This window comes from Grosmannia clavigera, assembly GCF_000143105.1.
Source record: "Grosmannia clavigera kw1407 unplaced genomic scaffold GCSC_179, whole genome shotgun sequence".
Lineage (NCBI taxonomy): Eukaryota > Fungi > Ascomycota > Sordariomycetes > Ophiostomatales > Ophiostomataceae > Leptographium > Leptographium clavigerum.
In genome coordinates this window covers 895271-917618 of record NW_014040759.1, presented here as the reverse complement: position 1 = coordinate 917618, position 22348 = coordinate 895271, and the positions used below count along the sequence as shown (strand labels likewise).

At 58.9% G+C, this 22348-nt stretch overlaps 6 protein-coding genes across 6 annotated transcripts; 2 read left to right on the top strand and 4 right to left on the bottom strand.

The window, feature by feature from the left end:
- Positions 1-2022: 2022 nt before the first annotated feature.
- CMQ_17 (branched-chain amino acid aminotransferase) lies at positions 2023-3264 on the top strand (the record flags this gene model as incomplete). Its single annotated transcript, XM_014313956.1, has 3 exons — positions 2023-2092; positions 2160-2914; positions 2962-3264. 3 exons carry the CDS (start codon positions 2023-2025, stop codon positions 3262-3264), a joined length of 1128 nt encoding a protein of 375 aa, XP_014169431.1.
- Positions 3265-3533: 269 nt separating this feature from the next.
- Positions 3534-4915, top strand: CMQ_126 (acetylornithine deacetylase; the record flags this gene model as incomplete). The annotated part of the gene is made up of 2 exons (XM_014313748.1): positions 3534-4638; positions 4731-4915. The coding sequence occupies 2 exons, from the start codon at positions 3534-3536 to the stop codon at positions 4913-4915; spliced, it is 1290 nt and encodes a 429-aa protein (XP_014169223.1).
- Positions 4916-5144: 229 nt separating this feature from the next.
- CMQ_179 (serine/threonine-protein kinase) lies at positions 5145-11963 on the bottom strand (the record flags this gene model as incomplete). The annotated part of the gene is made up of 9 exons (XM_014313801.1): positions 5145-8135; positions 8194-8311; positions 8379-8495; positions 9353-10426; positions 10489-10610; positions 10670-10725; positions 10784-11013; positions 11067-11402; positions 11470-11963. The coding sequence occupies 9 exons, from the start codon at positions 11961-11963 to the stop codon at positions 5145-5147; spliced, it is 5538 nt and encodes a 1845-aa protein (XP_014169276.1).
- A 2545-nt stretch (positions 11964-14508) lies between these two features.
- On the bottom strand, positions 14509-15824 carry CMQ_324 (isocitrate dehydrogenase subunit mitochondrial precursor; the record flags this gene model as incomplete). The annotated part of the gene is made up of 3 exons (XM_014313697.1): positions 14509-14593; positions 14660-15705; positions 15792-15824. 3 exons carry the CDS (start codon positions 15822-15824, stop codon positions 14509-14511), a joined length of 1164 nt encoding a protein of 387 aa, XP_014169172.1.
- A 780-nt stretch (positions 15825-16604) lies between these two features.
- CMQ_103 (ste20-like serine/threonine-protein) lies at positions 16605-19043 on the bottom strand (the record flags this gene model as incomplete). The annotated part of the gene is made up of 2 exons (XM_014313725.1): positions 16605-18904; positions 18962-19043. The coding sequence occupies 2 exons, from the start codon at positions 19041-19043 to the stop codon at positions 16605-16607; spliced, it is 2382 nt and encodes a 793-aa protein (XP_014169200.1).
- Positions 19044-20431: 1388 nt separating this feature from the next.
- CMQ_175 (ubx domain containing protein) lies at positions 20432-22141 on the bottom strand (the record flags this gene model as incomplete). The annotated part of the gene is made up of 3 exons (XM_014313797.1): positions 20432-21412; positions 21512-21751; positions 22016-22141. 3 exons carry the CDS (start codon positions 22139-22141, stop codon positions 20432-20434), a joined length of 1347 nt encoding a protein of 448 aa, XP_014169272.1.
- Positions 22142-22348: the final 207 nt, after the last annotated feature.

Here is a 22348-nt window from a genome sequence, read left to right as displayed (position 1 = left end):
TCGAGCCCGTTGAGAGACCGCCGCCGGCTTCTGCCGTGCCTCAGGACGCTGTGCAATCTGACGCAGACGACAGGGTAAGTAATGAGTGTTCCTCCGGTTACTATCACAGAATCCCATTTCTAACAAACTTCAAGCTGTCGTCTGTTTCTCAGCGTCCTGATGACGAGGTAGAAGCCGGCGGAGAGGTCCATTGGGCTCGAGGATCAGTATCTACTTATGTCGGCCCGATCATCGTCGTCTTTTTTTTCGCTGTGGTGGCGCTGTGGGCTGTGCGCCTTTTCGTTCTGGTCCCTTGGTCGCACGGGAGTAACGCTCCCGCCCTTGGGATCAAACCACAGCGACTAAAATAACGACGCCGGTCAGCCGTTCCGGTGATCCAGGGAGGGGTATCTGCCTCACCGCGTTTTCTCAGTCTCGGGTGTATCCAGCTCACCCCTGAGGAGACGCCGGTCATGATGATGCCTCTCCCTGTGGGAATGGGTATCTGCCTCGCCGCGTTTTCTCGACCGCGGGTGTGTTCGGCTCACCTTCGAGGATTCGCTGGTCTCGATGAAGCCTTTCCCCAGGGGGGAGTATCTGCCTCGCCGCGTTTTCTCAGTCTCGGGTGTGTTCAGCTCACCCCTGAGAAGACGCCGGTCTCGATGATGCTTCTCCCCGAGGGGCTCAGACTATACCGGCTTGGCGTCTCATGATTCTTTGTGTCCAGAGGGAGACGGGGGGAGGGAAGGGGGGAAGTCAGAGTGGCATCTCAGGGTGCATCTGTCGGAGGCTAGACTGGCAATGACTGGTGCGGTGCCAAATCTTCTTCACCAGTTTCTCACCATCACCGATATGGTCACGATTTCCGTTGCTCCTCAGCCATCATCTCCTGGCCAACGAGCATTGAGCGGTTTACTGTCCTTCATCATTTTCAGTTTCATCATCGCCTCGATTTTTCTTCTGCCTTTTCTTGGGAAACATGGCGGAGCGACACTTTGCTATGAAACGCTCCTCTCCTGCTTCAAAGCCGCCAAACAGACGTCTCTGCTTTTTAAATACAGTCTTACTTCGGGTCAGACACGATACTGGCCTTGTTGGTTGGCAAATTTCCACGAATCAATCCTCCCGAGCCTCACAACTACGACACAGGAAACGTATTGCCATTCGCGCAGAGAAGTCACCGGATTGAACTACACTAAACGACGAAACTTTCCTCTCTGCTTCACGCTCATCTCACATACGTGTCAGTACCATTCCAACTCAGACACTACAGCGACTGAGCCCGAGAGAGATTTTGCTACGAAAACTCCTTTCCTGCGCCAAGGCTACCACGAATAAACCTTTGTGGTTTGATACGGCATGAGAAGTCCGGGTTTTGCCTGTGAACAATTCTCACCTGGCTACCTCGCTGCAGGAAGACGAAGATGGCGAGCTGAGAAAGCCAGTTCAAGCCACTGCACAACACGAACAGGTTGCAACCACGAAGCAATTGAGAAGCTTCTGAAAAAAAGGCTGGAAAGCAACCAATGTTCGGAAGTTCTATCCATCCAATTCTCTGGACTTCTTCCATGGCTCTTTGACGTGGTTTCATCGATAGAAACTCACTCAACGCATGCATATTTGGCCCCTGCAACACACAATGTCTCCTAAAAATACACTGCAAGCAAGCGAGCAGAGAAGAGACAGACTTGAGTGATTCGTTCTCGAAGCTGGGACTATTGGAGAGGACAGTTTTGACAAGGGCTGTGAGGCTTTGTAATTCAGATAGTAGGTAGCGAAAAGATACATTTCATAGACTTGATATATTTACCTTATAACAGCATAGCAATGGACCGCTGCGGCACGTCGAACAAGTATCTTATGTGCAGCGTATGATATGGGTGCCTTTGGCTACACTGTCAGCTGGCCAGCCCCGCCAGGGTGATATTGGCCATACAAAATGGATGACTAACTCATGCGACTCGAGTGTCTTCCGAGATTATCTATTCGCCGACCGACATCGATTTCGCAACTCTCCAAGGCCTCATCAGCAACACCAGAAAAATGGCGGCCTTTCCTCCACCACCAGCAGCTACGATCGACTGGGCCAATGGTGGGTTCCGCGTACGCGAAGGTATGTCGGGGAGTGCTGGCCGTGTCTGGGCGTTTTTCGAGGCCGTTTTAACAGACTTCTTTGGCAGTCAACGGCCACGTGGAGTCGCACTACACAAAGGAAACAGGCCAGTGGTCAGCACCGGTGTTTGTGGAGGATCCGTATGTGCGAATCCATGGGATGGCGCCGGCGCTCAACTACGGACAGCAGGCGTACGAGGGTCTGAAGGCGTTTCGGACGCCTGGTGACCAGGGGATCCAGATATTCCGGGCGGACAAGAATGCGGAGCGGCCGCAGCGGTCAGCGGAGGTGATCTCGGTTCCGGCGGTGCCGACGGCGCTGTTCCTGGACGCGGTGCACGCAGCGGTGGCGCGCAATGCAGAGTTTGTGCCGCCACACGAGACGGGGGCGGCACTGTACATCCGGCCGCAGGTGTATGGAACGAGTGCGCAGCTGGGTCTGAGTCCGCCAGAGGAGTATGCCTTTCTGGTGTATGTTCTGCCAACGGGAGTGTACCATGGCACGGCGCCGGTGCGGGCGCTGGTGGTGGACGATTTTGATCGCGCGGCGCCTCAGGGAACCGGCCACGTCAAGGTAGGCAGCAACTATGCGCCAGTGCTTCGATGGAGCGAGCAGGCGCGGCGTGACGGCTACGGCATCACGCTGCATCTGGATAGTGTCCGACACGAGGACGTGGACGAGTTCAGCACGAGCGGCTTTATCGGGGTGAAGAGGGGCGACGGTAACGACGACATCACGCTGGTCTTCCCCGACAGCCAGTGCGTCATTGCAAGCGTCACCAGCGACAGCGTGCAGAAGATAGCCGGCCGCTTCGGCTGGGCGGTTGAGAGGCGCCAGTCCAATATGTCGAGCTGCCCACGTTTGCCGAGGTGCTGGCCACCGGCACGGCCGCTGCCTTGGTGCCGATCCAGTCCATCACGCGACGCATCGACAGCGGCAGCCCGGGCTCCCTTGCAGCAGCCCAGCCGTCGCTCCGGTCGCATCCACGCGTGCGGCTGGACGGCAGCGGCGAGGAGACGATCACGTATCTGCCGGCAGACCAGCCGGAGGCCGGACCGGTCTGTCTGCGGCTGCTGGCACAGCTCAAGGGCATCCAGCAGGGCTCGGTGGTAGATCCGTTCGGCTGGGTAACGGCGGTGACAGCATCAGATCTAAATAAGGCGGGGGAATGAAGGGAAAGAGGAAAGGAGACGGCAAGGTCTAGGAAATATTGTATCTTACGAGAGACAGCATATTGGAGACTTGAGAGTTAGAGAAACAGTGCGAGTGTGTACTTACTGTAGTGCTGACTAACATTTTTAGCACCTGCAGTCATCCCCCCACATCCTCCTGCTTTAGCGCATTAGAGCGTCAAGCTCGACGAAGGAATTGACCAACTACGACTGCTCCATTCGACAATTGTCAACCCTTTCACCCGTCGTCGCCTCTGCCCTGTACCACCATGCGCACGACCTCACTCTCCGGGCTGCTGCTGCTTCTGGCCAGCAGGGCCTCTGCCGACTTCCAGCGGCCGCAGCGACCATTGTCGGTCGACCTAGCCGACGAGGCAGCCAACCGAAGACCACAGACGTCGGCGCCGCCGTACCGCGACGATCTCCTGGCGCTGCACCGCGGTCTGGTGGAGACGGCGTCGGTGACGGGGACCGAAGCGGACGTGGGTGCCTGGCTGGTGGACTATCTGCGGCAGCGCAACTACACGGCGGTGCGACAGGCGGTGCAGCCGCGCGAGTCGGGCCAGAAGCGGTTCAACGTGGTGGCCTGGATGGGAGGGAGCAGCGAGGACGATCTGTCGTGGTCGTCGTCATCGTCGTCGTCCTTTGCCCTCCCTCCCTCGCGCGTTCTCGTGACGTCGCACATCGACGTGGTGCCGCCGCACATTGGGTACGCCATCGACGACGCCGGCGACGCGATCACGAGCAAGACGGCCATCCGGGGTCGTGGCAGCGTCGATGCCAAGGGCAGCGTGGCGGCCCAGCTGACGGCCGTGGAGGCGCTGCGCCGGGCCGGCCGCGTGGGCCCGGGCGACCTGGCCCTGCTGTACGTCGTCGGCGAGGAGGACGGGGGGGACGGGATGGTGGCCTTTTCCGCGTCTCTGTCGCCGTCGTTCGCCTTTCAGTCTGCCATCTTTGGCGAGCCGACCGAAAACCGGCTGGCCTGTGGCCACAAGGGCATCCTCGGCTGCACCGTCACGGCACGCGGCCGCGCCGGCCACTCAGGCTACCCCTGGCTCGGCCGCAGCGCCAACGAGCTGCTGCTGCGCGGCCTTCTCGCCGTCGTCGATACCGATCTCGGCAGCAGCCCGCTCTACGGCGCCACCACCGTCAACATCGGCCGCATGGCTGGTGGCGTCGCGGCCAACGTCATCCCTGCCGATGCTACCGCCCATATCGCCATCCGCGTCGCCACCGCCCCCCAGGCTGACGGCCACGAACGCGTCCGCACTCGCCTCACCGATGCCCTCCGCAGCGTCGACCCTGACCCAAACCATCTTGACGTCACGTGTGGCCATGGCTACGGTGTCGTCGAGTGCAATTGTCATGTGGAAGGTGGGTGCTACGTTCCTTCTCTTTGCGTCTCTATCTCGCATCTCCACCCTTGGGTCTTCCTGCTTACTAATCACCCACCTTTCCCCCCCCAGGCTTCCAAACTATGGTCGCAAACTACGGCACCGACATCCCCGGTCTCGCCGGCAACCACACCCGCTACCTCTACGGTCCTGGCAGCATCTTGGTGGCGCACTCGGACCACGAGACCCTCACGGTCGGCGACCTGGAAGAGGCCGTCGAGGGCTACAAGACACTGATCGAGCACGCGCTCCAATAATGGATGGATCGTCTAGTAAATATACAGCATTATCTTCAGACTCTGGTCTGACTAAATTCGAAATGACAAATGAGCAGAACGAAGGGGGGATATTGAACAGAAACCAAGAAATGAAGAGTGAACAGGACGAAAAGGACAAAGAGAAACAGAGCAGAGACAGGCAGGCACAGAGACAGAAAGACAAAAAAGACGAACGACGAAAAAGACAAAAAACAAAAGACACAACACATCACAGCGTCCTCTCCTCCTCGTCATCCTCGTAAATCTCCTCGACCAGCTCGCCCGGTCGCTGCACGACTGGCGTGAAGACGTCAACCTCCTCAACCCCGTCGCCCTCGCCGTCGTCCAGGCCGTCGAGATCGCCGTCCTCCTCATCTTCTTCGGCAATTGTGATCTCGCCCGATAGCCGTGCGAGTCCGCTGGCCGATGCGCTGCGCGAATGCGATCCGCCACCAGCTGCTGCGAGACCAAGCCCGATGCTGCTGCCGATACCGCCGCTGATCCGAACACCGCTGCTGATGCCGATCCCAGCACCACCAAGACCACCACCACTACCACCTCCACCTGCACTGCTTCCACCCCCAAACGCCAGCATCGGCCCTTTGAAAATGTTGCGCTTGCGCTTGGCAAACATCACCGGCGTGCCGCCACCGCTGCTGCTGCTGCCAAACGAAAAGGGATTCGGCGAGCTGGGAGGCCGGCCCATGGGCATACCCTCGTTGAAGTGGCCGAGACTGCTTCGGCCACCACCTCCTCCGCCCATCGACCCACGCACCAGCCGGAGATTGCTCGGAAACGACGTCATTGTCGGCGTTGCTGGCAGCACCTTGACCGAGTGATGGGGCGAGCGGCCGGCCGGCAACGGGGTCTTGGACATCACCGTCGACACGGACCCGTTGGAGCTCGTCGACGACGCCTTGGAGTGCGAGTGTTGGTGGTGATGGTGGATCGACCGGATCGACGACACCGACGACGACGTCGACTTGCGGCCTCGCAGCCCATGATTCGCTGCTGACGGCCGTCGCACCGTCGATCGTGGCGTCAGCGGTGACGGCGACAACGACTGCCGGTTGTACGACCCGCTGCTGCCGCTTGTCGTCATCGTTGTCGTCGTCTGCAGCCGTGGCGGCTGGCCGTTGCTGTTGTAAATGGCGCCTGTCTGTCCGCCAATGTTGTTGTACCTCTGGCTGCTGCTGTTTCGAGCATTTGCGTTGCCGCTTGCGTTGTTGGTGTTTCCATTGGCACTTCCACTGGCGTCCAGCATCGTCGAGAGGCTTGCACCACCACTTCCTGTCGCTGCTGATCCATCATTTCCACCACCAACACCACATCCACCACATCCAATTCCTCCACTACTACCACCACCACCACCTCCTCCTCCTCCACTTCCCCCTCCAGGCCCTCCTCCACTGCTTCCCCCTCGACTTCCTCCTCTGCCGCCAAACCCGTTCGCAATCATGCTTCGTGGCAGGCTGGCCGTGTTTGATGCCGTCATCCCGGCCGACGACGAGTGCGGATACTTGCTCGTCTGCGGTCGCGGGCTGCTGTCGCCACGCCCGTCTTTGCTCTCCTTGCCATCCTTACCAACGCTTCCCGGCTTCGACACCAGGTTCGGCATCGAGTGGCCGCCACCCCGTCGTCCCGGTCCCTTGTTTCGTCGTGCACTCTCCACGATCCAGTGCGTCATGTTTTTCCAGTGTGTGATGATCACCTGCGACGTCTTCTTGCGCACCTTGCGATCCCGTGGCTGGCCGTCCTCGTCCAGCTCGTCGTCGTCTCCGTCGTGACCATGTCTGCTGCTGCCGGCACCACCACCGCTACCACCACCTCCACCTCCACCTCCACCACCCTGTGCCGCCTTCACGGCCTCCAGCGCGTCTGTCGTCGTCACCAGGTGCAGCGTCGAGCCCCGCGACCGTGCGCTGCGCAGGATGCCCTCTTTTGGCGGCGGAATCGGCCGTCGATGCCGCGACGAGCTCGCCGACCTGACTGAGTCCTTGTCCACCGGCGTCGGTGGTGGTTGTGGCTGTGGTGTCTGTGGTGGCTGTGACGGTCGCTGTTGCGGCTGATGCTCCAGAGAGACGTCGTTCAGCTGCCCGAGCTCCTTGAGTCCGGGAAAGTCTTCGATCCGCAGCTCGTATGCGCCGCTCCGTCTCTGCGATCGACCTCGTGCTGACTTGGGCGTTGGTGGATCACCCAGAAAAACAATTCCCGGTCCCAGTCCCAGTCCACCGCCACCACCCTCTTCGCCCACCGTTGCCAGCCGCTCTAACCGGCTCGACGCCCCCGACAACCGGCGCGAGCTCCGCCGCTCCTGCTCTTTCTCTTTGCGCTTCCGCTCGCGCCGTGCCTCCTTGCGCTGCTCCTTTTCGATCAGCAGCGCCCACCAGCCGGCCAGGGCATCACAGCGCTGCGCCAGCACCGACTCGATCACCGAGTCAATGTCCACGCCAGCGCTGCGCATCCGTCCCAAAGTCTCCTTCTCCAGCCCGGTCGAGAAGGGCGCCGGCCGCTGCAGCTTCAACATCGCCTGCTGCTGCGGCGCGTGCTCGGCCAGGAAGGCGTGGCTCAGAATGTCCGGCAGCGACGGTCGGATCAGCGGGCGCTTCGACAGCATCAAACGGATCAGAGCCAGCGCGTCTGGTGGGATCAGCTGCTCCTGGTACACCGGCTCCTCCGTCAGAATCCGCCGCCGCGTCACGTCGTCGTCGTCGTCGTCAAACGGCAGCTCGCCGCAGAGCAGCGCGTACAGGATGATGCCCAGACTCCAAACGTCCACCTTCTCGCCCGCGTACTTTTCGCCCTTGAGCATCTCCGGTGCCGAGTAGCAGATCGTGCCGCAGAACGTCTGCAGGTAATTGGCCTTGCCCTCGTACTCGCGCGTAAAGCCAAAGTCCACCAGCTTCACGTTCTCGTGCTTGTCCAGCAGAATGTTCTCCAGCTTCAGGTCACGGTGCACGCATGACCGCTGGTGCACGTACGAGACCGCTCCCACCAGCTGCGTGAAGATCTTCTGCACCTTCTCGACCGGCAGCCGCCCGTGCTTGAGCAGGTGGTTGTACAGCTCGTCGCCCTGGCAATACTCCAGCACCATCCACACCATCGACTCCGTCACGATCACCTCGTACAGCCGCGCAATGTGTGGATGGACAAACTGTCGGTGATGGTGGATCTCGCGCGCGAGATTCGAGTCCTCCTTCTTGGCTGACTTGAGAACGACCTGCAGCCGGTCAGCACAGGGAGACACACCCACCCAGAACGAGCTCGATTCCACTTACCTTGGACCCATTTGTGAGCTTGTGGGAGGCTAGATACACCTTGCCAAAGGACCCCTTTCCTATCAGCCGGCCGAGAGTGTAGTTGCCGACCGACTTGAGGTCCTTGTTGGCGAACTCGCTAGCTACCGTCAGCATACACAGTCCATTCTTGTCCGGCGAGTCCTCCCGCCCAGCACCTGGCTTACTCGAGGAGCTCCTGGTATGAGCTGGTCAGCTTGGCCTTGCGGCCCTGCGCCTCGGCCTTTGCTCTTGCCACCTGCATCCCTCCGCCGCCGGCGGCACCGCCGCCTCCTCCGTCCGGGCTGGGCCGAACTGCAAAAGGGTTGCCACGTGTGTGGATTGGGGTCGGGGAGCAGTCGTGTCAGATTAAGGACACTCGATGGATCCGGTCTCGGAGGCGTCGCCTTTCTCAGGCCTGAAAGCGGGAGCAGACACGCTCGTACCATACGCGATTCGTGGCACCGGCTAGTTGGGGCAGGTGTCCTAGTGGCTCGGAAGCGTGCGGCCGTAAGAGGTAAGAGGCTGTCGGGGAAAGCAGATAGAAGAAGCGAGTTCCAAGAACGCTGCCGGGATTTCACTGCAGAAATGAGCCCCTGAATGGGCCTGTCGCAACAGAAGAGCAAGCAGCCGTAGACTATGCGCCAGTACTCGGTGGCAGATACGCAATATCCTGTCGATCCGATGGTCGTCCAGACAGTTTGCCGAATCTGGTCGTTTCGTTTCGTTTCGTCTGAGCCTGCCGTCGTGGCTCGATGGGGATGGGGTCGACGTTTTGTCGACGAAATGGGCGGAGAGACAACCTAACGCGCCAGCTCGCGGTAAAAGGGGCGCTAGGCCCGCTGGCTTGGGGGGGGGGAAAGAGAGACGAGGTGGGGGGGTCCACTAAACCGCATCAGCAGGTTAGCCTACGATTACAGGGGATGTCGACCTGCTGACATAACGGAACGCGAACGCAGCGTCGCAAGATCGGCAGCAAACTCTGCACAGCGTCTGCAGGTGCTGTCACAGCTTCCTAGAGCGGCCTGTCCAGCGCCTCGGTTAGGTAATTAAGGGTCGACTGGAGAGTGGCGTGGTCACGTGATGTCGCGTAAGAACAGGAAAACTATGGTTCGCAACCACGAACTAAGATATCTGACGACAAGGAATAATACGAGACTACCAGCCAAACGTCTCCTCAAAATACTCGATCGACCGGCGCCTTTTGTCCATGCACTGCGCCACCACCGCGCGCACGCTGTCGGAGAGCTGTGCCGGGCCGCACACCATGACAGCCAGGCGCGCGTCTGTGTCCTGGAGGGCAGCGCTCGTCCTGCAGACGTACGACTCCACGTCCGGGCGGCCAGCATGGATGCTGATGGCGGTCCGCTTGGTCGGGGTGCTGGCGCCGGGAGACGGAAGGCTCTCGTCGCGGGAGAGCACGCCGCCGCCTGCGCCGCTCTTCTCGGGATCGACGGCCTCGGTCGAGGTGCCGCGACTGCTGTGCGTAGAGGTAGAGGAGACGGCAGCAGCACCAGTCTGGTAAACGTCAAAGTCGACATCGTCACGGCCGAGGATTCGAGCGAGCGGGCCGTCAGCGACGAGCCGGATAAAGGCTTCGGTGCGGTCGGCCCAGACGAGTGTGATGTGTTGGGTGACCGTCTTTCTGGAGGCGACTCGCGTCACGTGATCCTGTAGGTACGGCAGCATGCAAGCGATGCCAGAGCCGCCGGCCACCAAGAGGACGTGCTCAAACGTGTGCAGCGGCTCGGCGAGGCCGTAGGGGCCCTCGATGAACATGGCCGGGCCAGAGGCAGAGGTCGGGATGGTCCCGTCGGCAGCGACGCACGCCTGCCGCAGCGTCTTCGTCCAGCCGTCGTAGGGCCGAATGTAGAAGCAGAGGTGGGCATCGCTGTCGGCGGAGGAGCCGTCCGGTGGGCTCCAGTAGCTGAGGGTGAACGGGTGGTTCTCCCAGCCGAGAAGGCGCAGCGGCTGGTAGAGGTAGTAGTGCTGGCCGGGGCCAGCAGACAGGCCAGCGTTGCCGGGCACCACATCGACAGTGAGGATGTTGGCGGCCGCGCTGAACGAGACGGTGGTGCGGGTGTGCTGCAGACGGCCGGAACCACGGACGCGGCGGACGTGGACGTTGCAGTACAGCTGGCGCATGAGACGCAGGAAGCGGTCAAAGGCCCAGATGACGACGGGCGGTAGCAGCAGCGGGTAGTTGAAGTTGTTGAGGGCAAAGATGTTGGTGTGGCTGCGATTTGTCAGCAAAAGGCTGAGTCACAGACGCAGCGGGAACATAGGAACAAGACATACTACCACAGGAAGACCAGCAGGAGGGCGGACAGGACGATGTGAACCAGCAGAAAGGACTCGTAGAGCTTGGCCCGGAAGACGCTGAAAGAGAAGAGGACGGCAAAGCTCATCACCACGGTGGCCTAGGGGGACTGTGAGGATCTCGTATTTTACACGCCTACTTCTGGCACAAAGTACTCACGATTACACCGGCCGTAAACCAGAACTCGTCGTATGCTTCTCGGTAGCCTCCATCGGCTATGGTTTGTATCCTATCAGCATCGCATCGCAAGAGCTGGGCAATACAAAGACTCACGAGCGCAGTAAATGACCGTATAGGCGATGGAGTGGATGATAGCCTGGACGGTGGCGATGCGAGCAATATGGCGGTGGAAGAGATTGAACGTGGTAAAGCTCCAGCCCGTGAGCCAGAGGAAGACGTTGTTGCGACCGGAGAACATCCAGAGCAGCGGTAGGTTGCCGTAAGACATGTAGCCCGTCCGGTCGCCAATATACCGCCACATCTGTAAGGCCACAGTGGCGAAGCTGATGCTGTCAGTAGTTGCAAGTGGCCAGAAGCAGAAAGAGGCTGGTCCTACTAATAGTCTCCGGCAAAGACGCGGTAGTGGAGGCACGACAGGATAAAGTTGACGATCCAATACGCCGCGATCACAAAGCCGACAGCCCGCGTGGGAATCGTGCAGCCCAGGAGACGTCTCTGGTGGAAGGGTGGCAGCAGACTGGGCGTCACAAAGTGCTTGTCTGCCAGGGCAGCCACACGACCGACGAGGCCAGGTCTTGCTGTCGCCGGCCGGCCTTGAGAGCCCCCCAGGTCGGCACGGCCGTGGCCTCGTCGTCTCTCGGCCATCTGGCGGACGGCATTCTGTGCCATGCCAAAGAGGAGGATGGCACCCCAGAAGCCATAAAGGGCGTACCTGATTGTCGTGAGATTACGTAAGCAGGTGGGAGAGATCGCCAGCCAGCGACACCAACCCAACTCACGTGTAATAGGCATGGTGGTTCTCCTCGTAGTCAAAGTTGTAGCTGGACTTGTACGAGATCTCGTACCAGGCCTGGTCTGGCAGAAAGGCCTCGGTCACGTTCGATCCGGGCTCCAGGTCGGCCTGGCCGTAGACCGGCAGCGTGGCGATGGCCTCGGGCGTCAGGTTTGCGGCCACAGCCTCGGCCGACAGCATCCCGACCTCGGCATACTCGGTGCATTGCAATTCCAGCTTCGGCAGGCCCGCGGCTGTCTGCGCATCGTCGCAGTAGACGGCCATGGCCGCGTACAGCGACACGACCGCAACCGGGTTCTGGCAGAGCATCGGGTAGGTGGACGGGTAACCAATGCCGGGATAAGTGAAGGCCCCGTAGACAATCACCAGTCCGAGCGCACACTCGCCTTGCAAGTCGTAGAGATCGATGGCCCCGACCCGGACGATGAGGAGGCCGGCCAGCCAGAGCAGCATGGCCACAGAAGACTGATGGACAAACATGATATTTTTGACTCGCCTGCAGAGACTCAGACAGAGGTTGGAAGATAGTTCACTTCCCTGTCAGATGGTCTCTACGGCTGAGAAGCAAAGGCCTACAGAGAGAACCGCATTATATAGTTGTCTACAATCGATGGCCTTGAGTTGAGCGTCTTGTAAAAGTGCACCATATCCTTAGCGGCAAGCAGCAGTCTCCGTTCTCCTCCCGTCGACCAGGCCTGGTCAGGCAGTTCCTCTGCCCTGTCCCTCAATATTCCGGCTACTATTGGCATACTCGTATAGGGCGTGGAGCAGAGGACCATCCCATAAGATCATAGCAAGCTAATTTGCGAGAGGATAAAACGAGCCACATAGTCCCTGCAGCCAGCTAATCCAGATTATCGTAGGTCTGTATATGCAAAAAATGTGTAGGGCATTGGTATCGGCCTGTGCCTCTGCATAGGTGCATCGGATGGTGTCGTGTGACTGCTCCGGTCTGTCCGCAAACGGTAAGGCTGGAGGAACCCAGCTGTAGTTTTTTTTGCAAAGGAGAAAAAACTCCTTCGCCCCATACTTTCGAAAACGTAACAGAATGGCCAAATGCAACGACGGTCTTTGTGTTCTTGGCAACGCTGCTATCCCCCAACAAGCTCTTTGCTCTCTTGCAAAAGTACAATACTGCATGCGTTGGGATATACGCCGTTGCGAGGCTAGAATACTTGGCAGAAAGCGTACCTTGGGTCGGGACATTCTACATAGTATAAGTGCTTCGGCCATCCTTCGCTGTTGGCTACAATCTTATCAGATGTCCATCAGATAATTCACTATGCTCCATCAGATTAGATTAGATCACCTGCGCATATGTATATACTGTACCTCTTCCATAACGTAACTCCACTGCTTGTCCATCAGACCTGCCAGAGATATGGAGCACCCTCGTATTTCGTATTTCGGATTACGTGCCCGCTAGGCGTGCTTTTGCAAAGCTTTACGTGTACCTCCTTTCGACCGGAAAGACCTTCGTTTTCTATTGCGTTATGCGCTCGAGAATCTCGATGCTGCGGTGCTTCCTTCAACAGACTCCCAGATCTGGACAGTTTGATTATACGCTCCTTGAAAATGCCATTGGCACCTTTGATCTTTACTTGTTGCATAGAGCAAAGACTAATCCGAGCACTGCCTATTTACGAAGTATCTACATACTAGTCCTCTGTATATCTTCTACGAACGCCACGCACTACACGCTAGCCATTGACTCCCTTTCCCGGGACAAAGCCGCCGAGTCCGTCTGTACGCCGCTCGAGTTCTGTAACGGAACCTACTGCGCCCAGGAACTGGTCGACAGGGAACATTTGCTAGATCTGCGCTAGCAAGAAACGAGCATAGCTTCAAAGTGGAGCGATCAGAAGGAAGGTATTGAAACGGGGACTACTCTGCTTCTCCGACTATACATTACCCGTCCTTCCTTTCTGGGGCAAAACGTTAGTGGCCTGATACAGCCTGACTTGCACATGTCTGTTCGGACGGCAAGCGTTGCCCGAAAGGGCAGCCCGCTGTGTGTGACGAGTGGGCAGCTGCATTCCAGCGTGCACAAAGAGTAGGACCAGAGTTGCCAAGATGCTACATTGATATGAGCTATCAGTCCTCCGACGGAAATGGCGATCTAGTTGACATTATGTTTATGAACCAGGCGCAATTATACTTGCATCACATATTCCGTAATGCAACTCCAATCAACTGTGAGCTGGGTGCATGCAGGGAGAGAATTAGATAATTACACGACAACAGTTTGTGCGAGTAGATATAACTACAGTTTGTAGAACTAGCGGTATGCACAATCTTCTAGGGGATGCACACATTATCGTAGCTGGTGTCCGCATAATAGATGCACTACACGGCTGTAAGTTAGCACACGTGAACCAATCCGAAAGTGGAGATGCTGGCGAACCGTTCATTTCACAGCATTTGCCTTTGCAAAGTGCTGCTTGCGCTTTCCTGTCCAATTAGTCCGCACTATTTTAAGTCCTTTCTGCGTCTTCTCGAGGCGTGCTTGTTGGCTTTTCTCTTTCTCTCAGAAGAGAAAGAGAAAAGCAGGCACAGCCTTGTACTGCCGTAAGGGACTCCTAGTAAGTTGATCTCATGTGTTAGCTCGATAACAGCGTATCGTATTAAGCAACCGATGCGATGTTCTGTGCTACCAAGTTCTTTGCAAGAAGTTCTTCCCTCTTCACCCCATATCCCTGCACAGATCCGCTGTTCCCCGACGCTAATTGTATAATCCTGGCCGATATATCCGTGGACTTACGCATTGTCCGGACTGTCGTGCTCTCATAAGAGACGTTCTGATTTTTGTTCTGGCTTATCACGAGTCCGCCAAGCTTTCAGTCACTCTAGCTAAATAGCGCATGGTCAACATCACACCATATGTCACTTCCAAGCTGACAATGCAAAAAAGGTAGTCAATCATGTCTATCTGTACGCTGAAAAATCAACCAGATGGCGGTCTGTCTGGACGCCCCTCCCCCCTATAAAAAGGAACACACGGCACGATGCAGTATTACCCGACAGCCTACTGGGCCTCCATCTTGTTAAGGATGGCCTTTGTGAACTCGTGGGTGGTGTTGATGCCGCCCATATCGCGGGTGCGGACCTTGCTGTTGGGGGTTAGCAGGATGGAAAGACAGCAAGAGACAGAGAGAGCAGCAGGAAAAGAAACGTACCCCTCAGCAATGACGGCGTAGATGCCCTTGGAGATGCGGTCGGCGTGGTCGTCGAGGCCGAGGTGGCGCAGCAGCATGGCGCCGGACAGGATCAGGGCCGTGGGATTGGCCTGGTCCTTGCCCTTGATGTCGAGGCCGACGTGGCGGCAGCCGGGCTCGAAGACGGCGACGTCGCGGCCCATGTTGCAGCCAGGCACGATGCCGGGGCCACCGACGAGGGCGGCGCCAATGTTGGACAGGATGCCGCCGTACAGGTTGGGCATGACGAGGACGTCGAACTGCTGCGGGCGGCTGACGCACTGCATGCTGGCGTTGTCGACGATCATGTCGTTGGCCTCGAGCGTGGGAAACTCCTTGGCGGTCGCGTGGAAGGTGCTGCGGAAGAGGCCGTCGGCGAGCTTCATGATGTTGGCCTTGTGGATGCACGTCACCTTTTTGCGGTTGTTGGCCAGCGCGAAGCTAAAGGCAAACTTGGCGATGCGCTCCGACTTGGCGCGCGTGATGATCTTGAGCGACTCGACGACACCGGGGACGCTCTGGTGCTCGAGGCCCGAGTACTCGCCCTCCGTGTTCTCGCGGATGATGCAGAGGTCCACGTTCTCGTGCCGGGTCGCGTAGCCGGGGATGTTCTTGATCAGCGAGATGGACGCGTAAATGTCCAGCTCCTGGCGCATGGCCACGTTGAAGCTCTGGTGGCCTGACCGCGAGATGGGCGTGTGCAGGATGCCCTTGAGGCCGAGCTTGTTCCGCCGCAGCGACGTGACCGACTCCTTGAACAGCTCCTCGGTCCGGCCAGCCGGCGCCGAGTCGTCCACGCCCGACGCGTCGATCTGCTCCCATTCGATCGGCACGTTGTCCGCCTTGAAGATCGTCTTCACGCTCTCCGCCACCTCCGCGCCGATGCCGTCGCCCGGAATCAGCGTCACCGTGTACTTGCCCCCGTACTTTGTCGGCTTGAAGATGTCCGACTGCACCGTCGCGAAGCTGCGGGCTGCCATGGACACCGTCTGCGTGCGCGACGCTACCGTCGCCGTCCGCATCAGGCCCTGTCCGCGTGTCAGCTAGCTACTTCATACCTCCAACACATCCCCTTCGGATCGACGGGATCCTCTCTTCACATGTGAAAACGCACCTGGGCCGTTCGGGAGGAGCTCCGGGACATCATCTTTGCTCAATTGGGTGGCCTGGGGCGAAAATCGAATCGTGGTCTGCTGCGAGCGTGCGGTGGGCGTCTGCCGGTGATAGGGAAGAGAGGAGAGGGTGAGGATTGGGAGAGGAAAAGAGGGAGAAATGAAGGACAGGCTTTGTTTTTTGCGGTTGGTCCCGCGAAATGCCGCAATTTGCTGCTTCGGATGGTGGGCGGTGGAGCTGCTAGCTGGTTTGATAATGGCGATAAGCTCTGTCAGCTGTTAACAGCTGCCTTCAGCCGCTGCCAGCCCATGTTTCAGCCAGCTGCCAGCACAAGCTGGGACTAGCGTCGGCCGACAATGCCAGCCCCGACCAATCTCCGCCGTTTTCCGCGACCATCACCGAACCCCTCAGCCGAGCACAGTGCCAGTGTCAGCTCAGCCTTTCGTTCCTTTTGCTCCAGATTCCCAATCCCAGACACACATTTCACTTGTCACCATGTCTCTTCCTCGCTTGCCTTATATCTCATTCCTATCATTTATATCTGTCTTCCTGTTCTCCATACATTCGCAATAGCTCTGTCATAGAAGTACATCGCAGCACAAACCGCAACTAGTCCTCTCCCAGAGAGAGTTCAACATAGACACAAAACATTGCACGTAACCAATTCCTCATGCCCGTATTCCCATCGTTTTCAGGCAGTTCCAAACGGGACACAAACCAACTGTCCTCCCAATAGCAAAAAGTCAAAAAAAAAAACATAAAATATGGCGTTTGTGAATCTCCCTCCCTCTCCTCGTAAATAAGCAGGCTCCCGCTACATGGCCTCTTCTTCGTCCAGAGGCTCTACCCTGACGAGGATCTCTTCCAGCAGTCCCTCCAAAAAGGTGCCGACGTCCTTGCCCATGCCAACCGGCTCGGCCTTGTCGTAGTGGTCGATCTCTTTGCACACATGTGCCAATTTATACACCAACCGCCGGATCTTCTCGTGCGCCGCCTCTGTTCTCTGCTGCTTGACTGCCATAGCCGGCTGTTGGGCCGCGGGTGCCGCTACCTGCGCGGCTGCGCCTGCTCGGATCTGCTGCTGCACATGGATCTGCCGCCGCTTAAGGGCCTCCTCCAGTGCGGGGAAGATGACGTCGTTGAGAGCGTCCAAATCGCCGTTTGGATTCGCCGGTGAAGGTGTCGGGAAGGAAAGCGGTGTTCCCGAGGACGATTCGGGCAGAGGAGAAAATGGTGGTGCCACAGCACGAGCCGTGCTCTCTTTTGACGTGAGCAGGGGCTCCAGATTTCGATTGGGTCCAGCAGCGGTGCGTTGCTGTGGCTGTTGCTGTTGTTGTTGTTGCTGCGCCTGTTGAGGCGAATGGTACTGCTGAGAATGCGGCGGCGGATGCGGCTTCTGCTGCTGCTGCTGCAGCTGCTGTGAGGCACCGCGAAAGGGAGGGATTTCTGGTAGCTTCATGGGCCCGATTTTAGGCATTGGCTTTGATTTGTGTTCACCGCTATGTTGGCGGCCACTGGACATGGCAGGTAGTTGCTCGAGCTGATTGGGCTGCTGCAGTTGTCGTTGCTGCTGCTGCTGCTGCTGCCGTGCCGGTGACATTGACGCGGCCAGGATCATGCTGCCCATGTCACGACGCAGCTCCTCCGAGAGCACGCGGTCGTAGTCAGGCGAGGATCGGGCCGGAGACGTGTTCTCCGTCATCGATCGATGGTGGCCACCGCCGCTGGCCGAGCTGTGTATGGGCAAAGGTGGGCTCGGCTCGAGGATTCGCTCCGTCTGCAGCGCGGACAGCTTTCCCGACAGTCCTGGGGGCGTCGATGGCGTCGGTGGTAGCGGCAGCGGCAGCGGCAGCGGCTGTGGAGTAGAGGCAAGCACTGTCGGCACCGGTCGCCTCTGGGGACTAACCTGGCGAGCAGTGCCGGACGAGGATGCCGGAGCGGCCGCAGCCTTGAGCGTGTGGTCAAAAACGGTCTTTGTTGGACTGCGGCTTGGCTCCCGCCGTGCCTCTCCGTAGTCGCCAGAGCTCTCACCGGTGCGCGAAGACCGGGCATTTGTCGCCGCCTCGTCCATGGCGTTCAGTCCTGGCCGGTATTTGCCGCTGCCGCCGCCACTACCACCGCTGCCGTGGCCGAGACCTGGCGGTGGTCCGGTCAGGACGCCTCGGTCGCCGACCAGACGGACGGTGCCAAAGTCCCACATGTCCTCGTTTACCGGCTCTGTCGAGGCGTTTTGGTGCTGGTGCTGCTGGTGCTGATGTTGATGCTGCTGATAGTCGTCGTCTTCGGCATCCTCGTCGCCGCCGTTGCTGTTCTTGTGAGTGGCATACCAGCGGCTGTGGCGCTCAATCAGCTCGGTCAAGTAGCTCGTCTTCTTGGCGCGGCGGATAAAGGGATGTCGGAGCAGGTCCCGGGCGGTCGGGCGCTCCTTGGGGTCGCGGCGCAGACAGACCTCGATAAAGTCTTTGAAGGACTTGGTGAAGTTGCCGTCGAGTCGCGGCGGCGGGTTCTTGGGAATGAGGAAGAGCACCTTCATGGGGTGGATATCGGCGTAGGGCGGCTCGCCGTTGGCCAGCTCGAGGGCGGTGATGCCAAGCGACCAGATGTCGGCCTTGTGGTCGTAGCCCGACTGCTTGATGACTTCGGGGGCCATCCAGAAGGGCGTGCCGACAAAGGTGTTTTTCTTGGTCATGGTGGCGGACAGCTGACCGGAGACGCCAAAGTCGGCTAGCTTGACCTGGCCGTTGGAGCTCAGCAGCACGTTGGCGGCCTTGATGTCGCGGTGCAGCTTCTTGTCGGCGTGCAAGTAGTCGAGGCCGAGCAGGAGCTCGCGCACGATAATGGCAATGTAGTCCTCGCCGATTAGGCCGGGCTTCATCAGGTCGGCACAGCTGCCGCCGGCGCAGAACTCCATGACGATCCACAGCTCGGCGCCCTTGGCGTAGGAGCCGTAGTACTTGGTCACGTAGGGCGACCGCAGCTCGGACAGGATGGCGATCTCTTGGATGATATCCTCGACCTCGTCTTCGGCGCTCTCAATGTCGATAACCTTGATGGCAACCGCCTGGCCGGTCCGCTTGTCGACGCCCTTGAACACCTTGCCAAAGCTACCGCCACCTGGTCTTGTCAGCACAGCCGCTCGCTCTCGCTCTCACACCCACAGACAAGACGGACCGATGCAGTATTCCTTGGTGTACAGCTGTTCCGGGTCTGCCGAGCCCGAGCTTCGGTCGTAGTCCTCATCCCTGCTGGCCATGGTGCCTCTGTGCTCTATGCTTCGTGCGCTGCCGTGGTCCAGGTCCAGCTCCCGGGCGGTCTTGCGGGCTTTCGTCCTTCCACAAGACTGGGCAGGTCGCAGTTATATTCGAGAGAAGGAGATAGCAAAATCGGGCTGGGCTGTGCAGATCGGGCTGGGCTGAACTCAAGGCCAGATCAGGTCCGGGGCCGCGTCTGGCCGCGGTCGTCGCGTCGAGGGGTTCGCGATCGTGGTCGTGTTCGTGATCGACGGGGGTGTTTGGGAAAAAGAAGTATGGGGAGAGGGGGTGCAGTTCGCAGAGGCCCAAAAGAGGAGCCGAGGAGCAAGGGAGGGTCGACAGGCTTGTCGTTGCTAGTGAGGGAGGGATCTGCGGCCGTCGACGTGGCTGAGCGGCTGAAGTGCCAAAAAGGTAAGGATAAAAAGCAAACAAAAAAGCGGATAAAAGAATAGAGGCGTAAGGATTAGGGAAACGGGAGGTATATCGAAAGAGAAAGGTGAAGCGTGAAGAGTGAAGAGTGAAGAGAAAAAGAGACAGGGTGCTGGAAGGAGAGGACCAGAAGAGGAAGGAGGCCGCCTCGGTTACACGGATTGTGGGCGGCGGGGAGGCAGAGAGAGTCGCTCTTGCCGTGTGGGCGAGGAAGAAGGAGAGAGGTTGCAATACGAAGTCGTGCAGCGGGAAGCTGATTGGGAAAAGCGAAGGGAGTGGGACGGAAACGAAACGACGAGAAGGCAGCTCCCCGGAACGTGAATGGGAAAAAAAAAGGCACTGAAGGTGGGGGAGGGGAATGGAACGAAACGGTGGGGTAGAGAGTAAAGAGACAGAGAGCGCGCGCAGACAGGGTCTACTCGTATGCACGTCTCTTCTTTCTATGATTACATTGTCGTCTCCTTTCCTCTTCGTTCTAGCTTCATCTTCCTTTAGCTGCATTCGTTCCATTGGCAGATCGGCCTCGGCTCCGTGTCTGCTCGCTCGCTCACCGACAGTTTCGTCTTGCGTCAGCGCTTCTGCTGCTGCTGCTAGCACAAAGAACGCCTCGACGGTCCCGACGCGGTTCGCCAAGCCGCCAGGCACTCTAATCTCAGGCACAGGAACCGTTCTGTCTGGTCTCGACACGCTGGCACCACTTTCTCGGTCAGCAGCCCCACTGCTGTCTAAAATACTGCATTTATTCCCAACCAGTTCTTGGAGGCAAGGACGCAGATAGTAGGGAGGAGGAGGAAAAGAGGAAATTAGAAAAAGAGGAAAGGGAGAACAAGAGAAGAAGGAAGAAAAGAGAAAAAGAGAAAAAGAGAAAAAGAGGAAAAGGAGAAAGGAAAACAAAACGGTTTACCATCCCATTCGCCACGTCCACCCGCAATCTGCCATCACCCCTCGTCCATCACCCACCCTACTCGATAAACTCAATCATCACCGTCGCCTGCTTCAGGCCGGCCTCCTCAATTGTCTTGTCCAGGTCCTCCAGCAAGTCGTGGCCTTGCGGCACCACCTTGAGCTCAAACTCGAGCCCGTCTTTGCCCTCGAGCGGCTCGGCCTTGAGCCATTCGTAGATGCGTAGCACGCGATCGTCGGCGGCGAATCGCCGGATCACCCGTCCGGTTGGGTGGCGGAACTGGATCCGTGTCGTCGACGGACCGTTGGCCGGCTCCTCGTGTGGACGGTCGGACGCGATTCGTGCAAAAGCAGCCGAGGATTCCGAAACCTCTTCCGTCTCTTCCGTCTCTTCTGTCTCCGTCTCTCCCTTGGTCAGCTCGTCTGGGTCTTGTAGGCTCGGCCGTGATTCCGTCCCACTGCCAACTCCAACTCCACCCCCACCTCCACCTGCACTCCCACTTCCGCTCGTCTCCAGGCTGTTCTGCAGCGCCATCTCCAGCATCTCCTCCTCAGTCATGCGTTCAACGTCCCGCGCCGGCTGCCGCGCCTTGCCCGTCTGCACCGGGTTCTTGCGCGTCGAGTCAAGGCTGTAACGGTCGAGAAACTCGGCCAGCTGGGCGTGGAACGAGGCTGCACTTGGAAACGGCCGCTCGGACCAGACCTTGACCTGCTCGCCCGTGCGTGGGTCCACGATCGCTACGTGCGGGTAGTTGTCCGGGTTTTCGTCCTGGCCACCCGGCAGATAGTACTGCACGTACGACTGCGCCTCTGGGTCTTCCCGGCTAAACTGCAGAAAGACAAAATTCTCGCGCACAAGCTCGCGGATCGCCCGGTCTTTCCAGATGTCGCGGTTCAGTGCCTGGCAGAGAAAGTCCGACATGTCCTGCAGGTTCGCCAGGATCCACCGCTTCTCGGCCTTGCCCATCGCCCGTGCCTCCTCCCACGAGCACCGCTCCATCAGATCGTATGGCGGCCGGAAGAGGTCGGCCAGTCGCGCCTGTCGTGAGCTTGGCTGCTGCTGCTGCTGCTGCTGCTGTGCCGTCTCGTCCCCACTGCCGCCCGCTGCTAGCCCCCCTGTCCCGTCGTCGTCCCAGACCTGGCTGAACGGATTGGCCGGTGCTGGCTGTCGCTGCTGTCGTCGTCGAAGCTGCTCGTAAATCGCATCGGCTCCGCCGCCAAAGCCATCACCGACACCGCCACCGATCCCGCCGTACGACGGCTCCACCAGCACTTCCGTCGTCCGCGCAATCGGCGCCCGGATCCCGTCTGACGTCGTCGCCGTCTCCGCGTACATCTCTTCCTGCAGCCGTTTCGCCATCGCCTCGTCCTCTTCTTCCTGGGCTGTCCGCGCCACCGCCCGTGCCATATGGGCGCCGTGCCGGTCGCTCTCGCTCTCGTTCTCGTCGCCATCGTCGTCGTTCGTGTCCATCTCCTCGTAGTCGTAGCCGCCGTCTGCTTCGTCGTCGCTGTCAATGTGGATTACGCCATTCTCGTCTTCGTGGCCGCCTCGCCGGCTTGGGCGTGCGCTTCTGCCCGTTGTCGTCGTAATTGCCGAGGCCGAGGCCGACTCGGCTGCTTGGCGCCGTAGCGTCTCGGCCACGTCCGTCTCGTAGTAGAGCAGCACGGCCTGGGGTAGATCGCCGTTGGCCATGTCCAGCAGCTGGCGAGCAATGTTCTCGTCGGCCCCTGTCACGGCCATAAAGTTGGCCGCCAGCTCGTCGTCCATCGTTGCTGCTATCGTGCTCACCGAGGCGTTTGCCCCTCCTTGTCGGCAATTCGTCGAGTCGTGGCAACGCGCGGTGGTGGGCTGTGTAGCGAGTGTCGCGATGTTGGATACAGCTCGTTTTCCGACTGAAATAAAGGAACAGAGAAATTATGCTAGTGTAGCTCGCAGCCACGTACAGATCGTCAAGGCAGGCACGACGGTGACGAG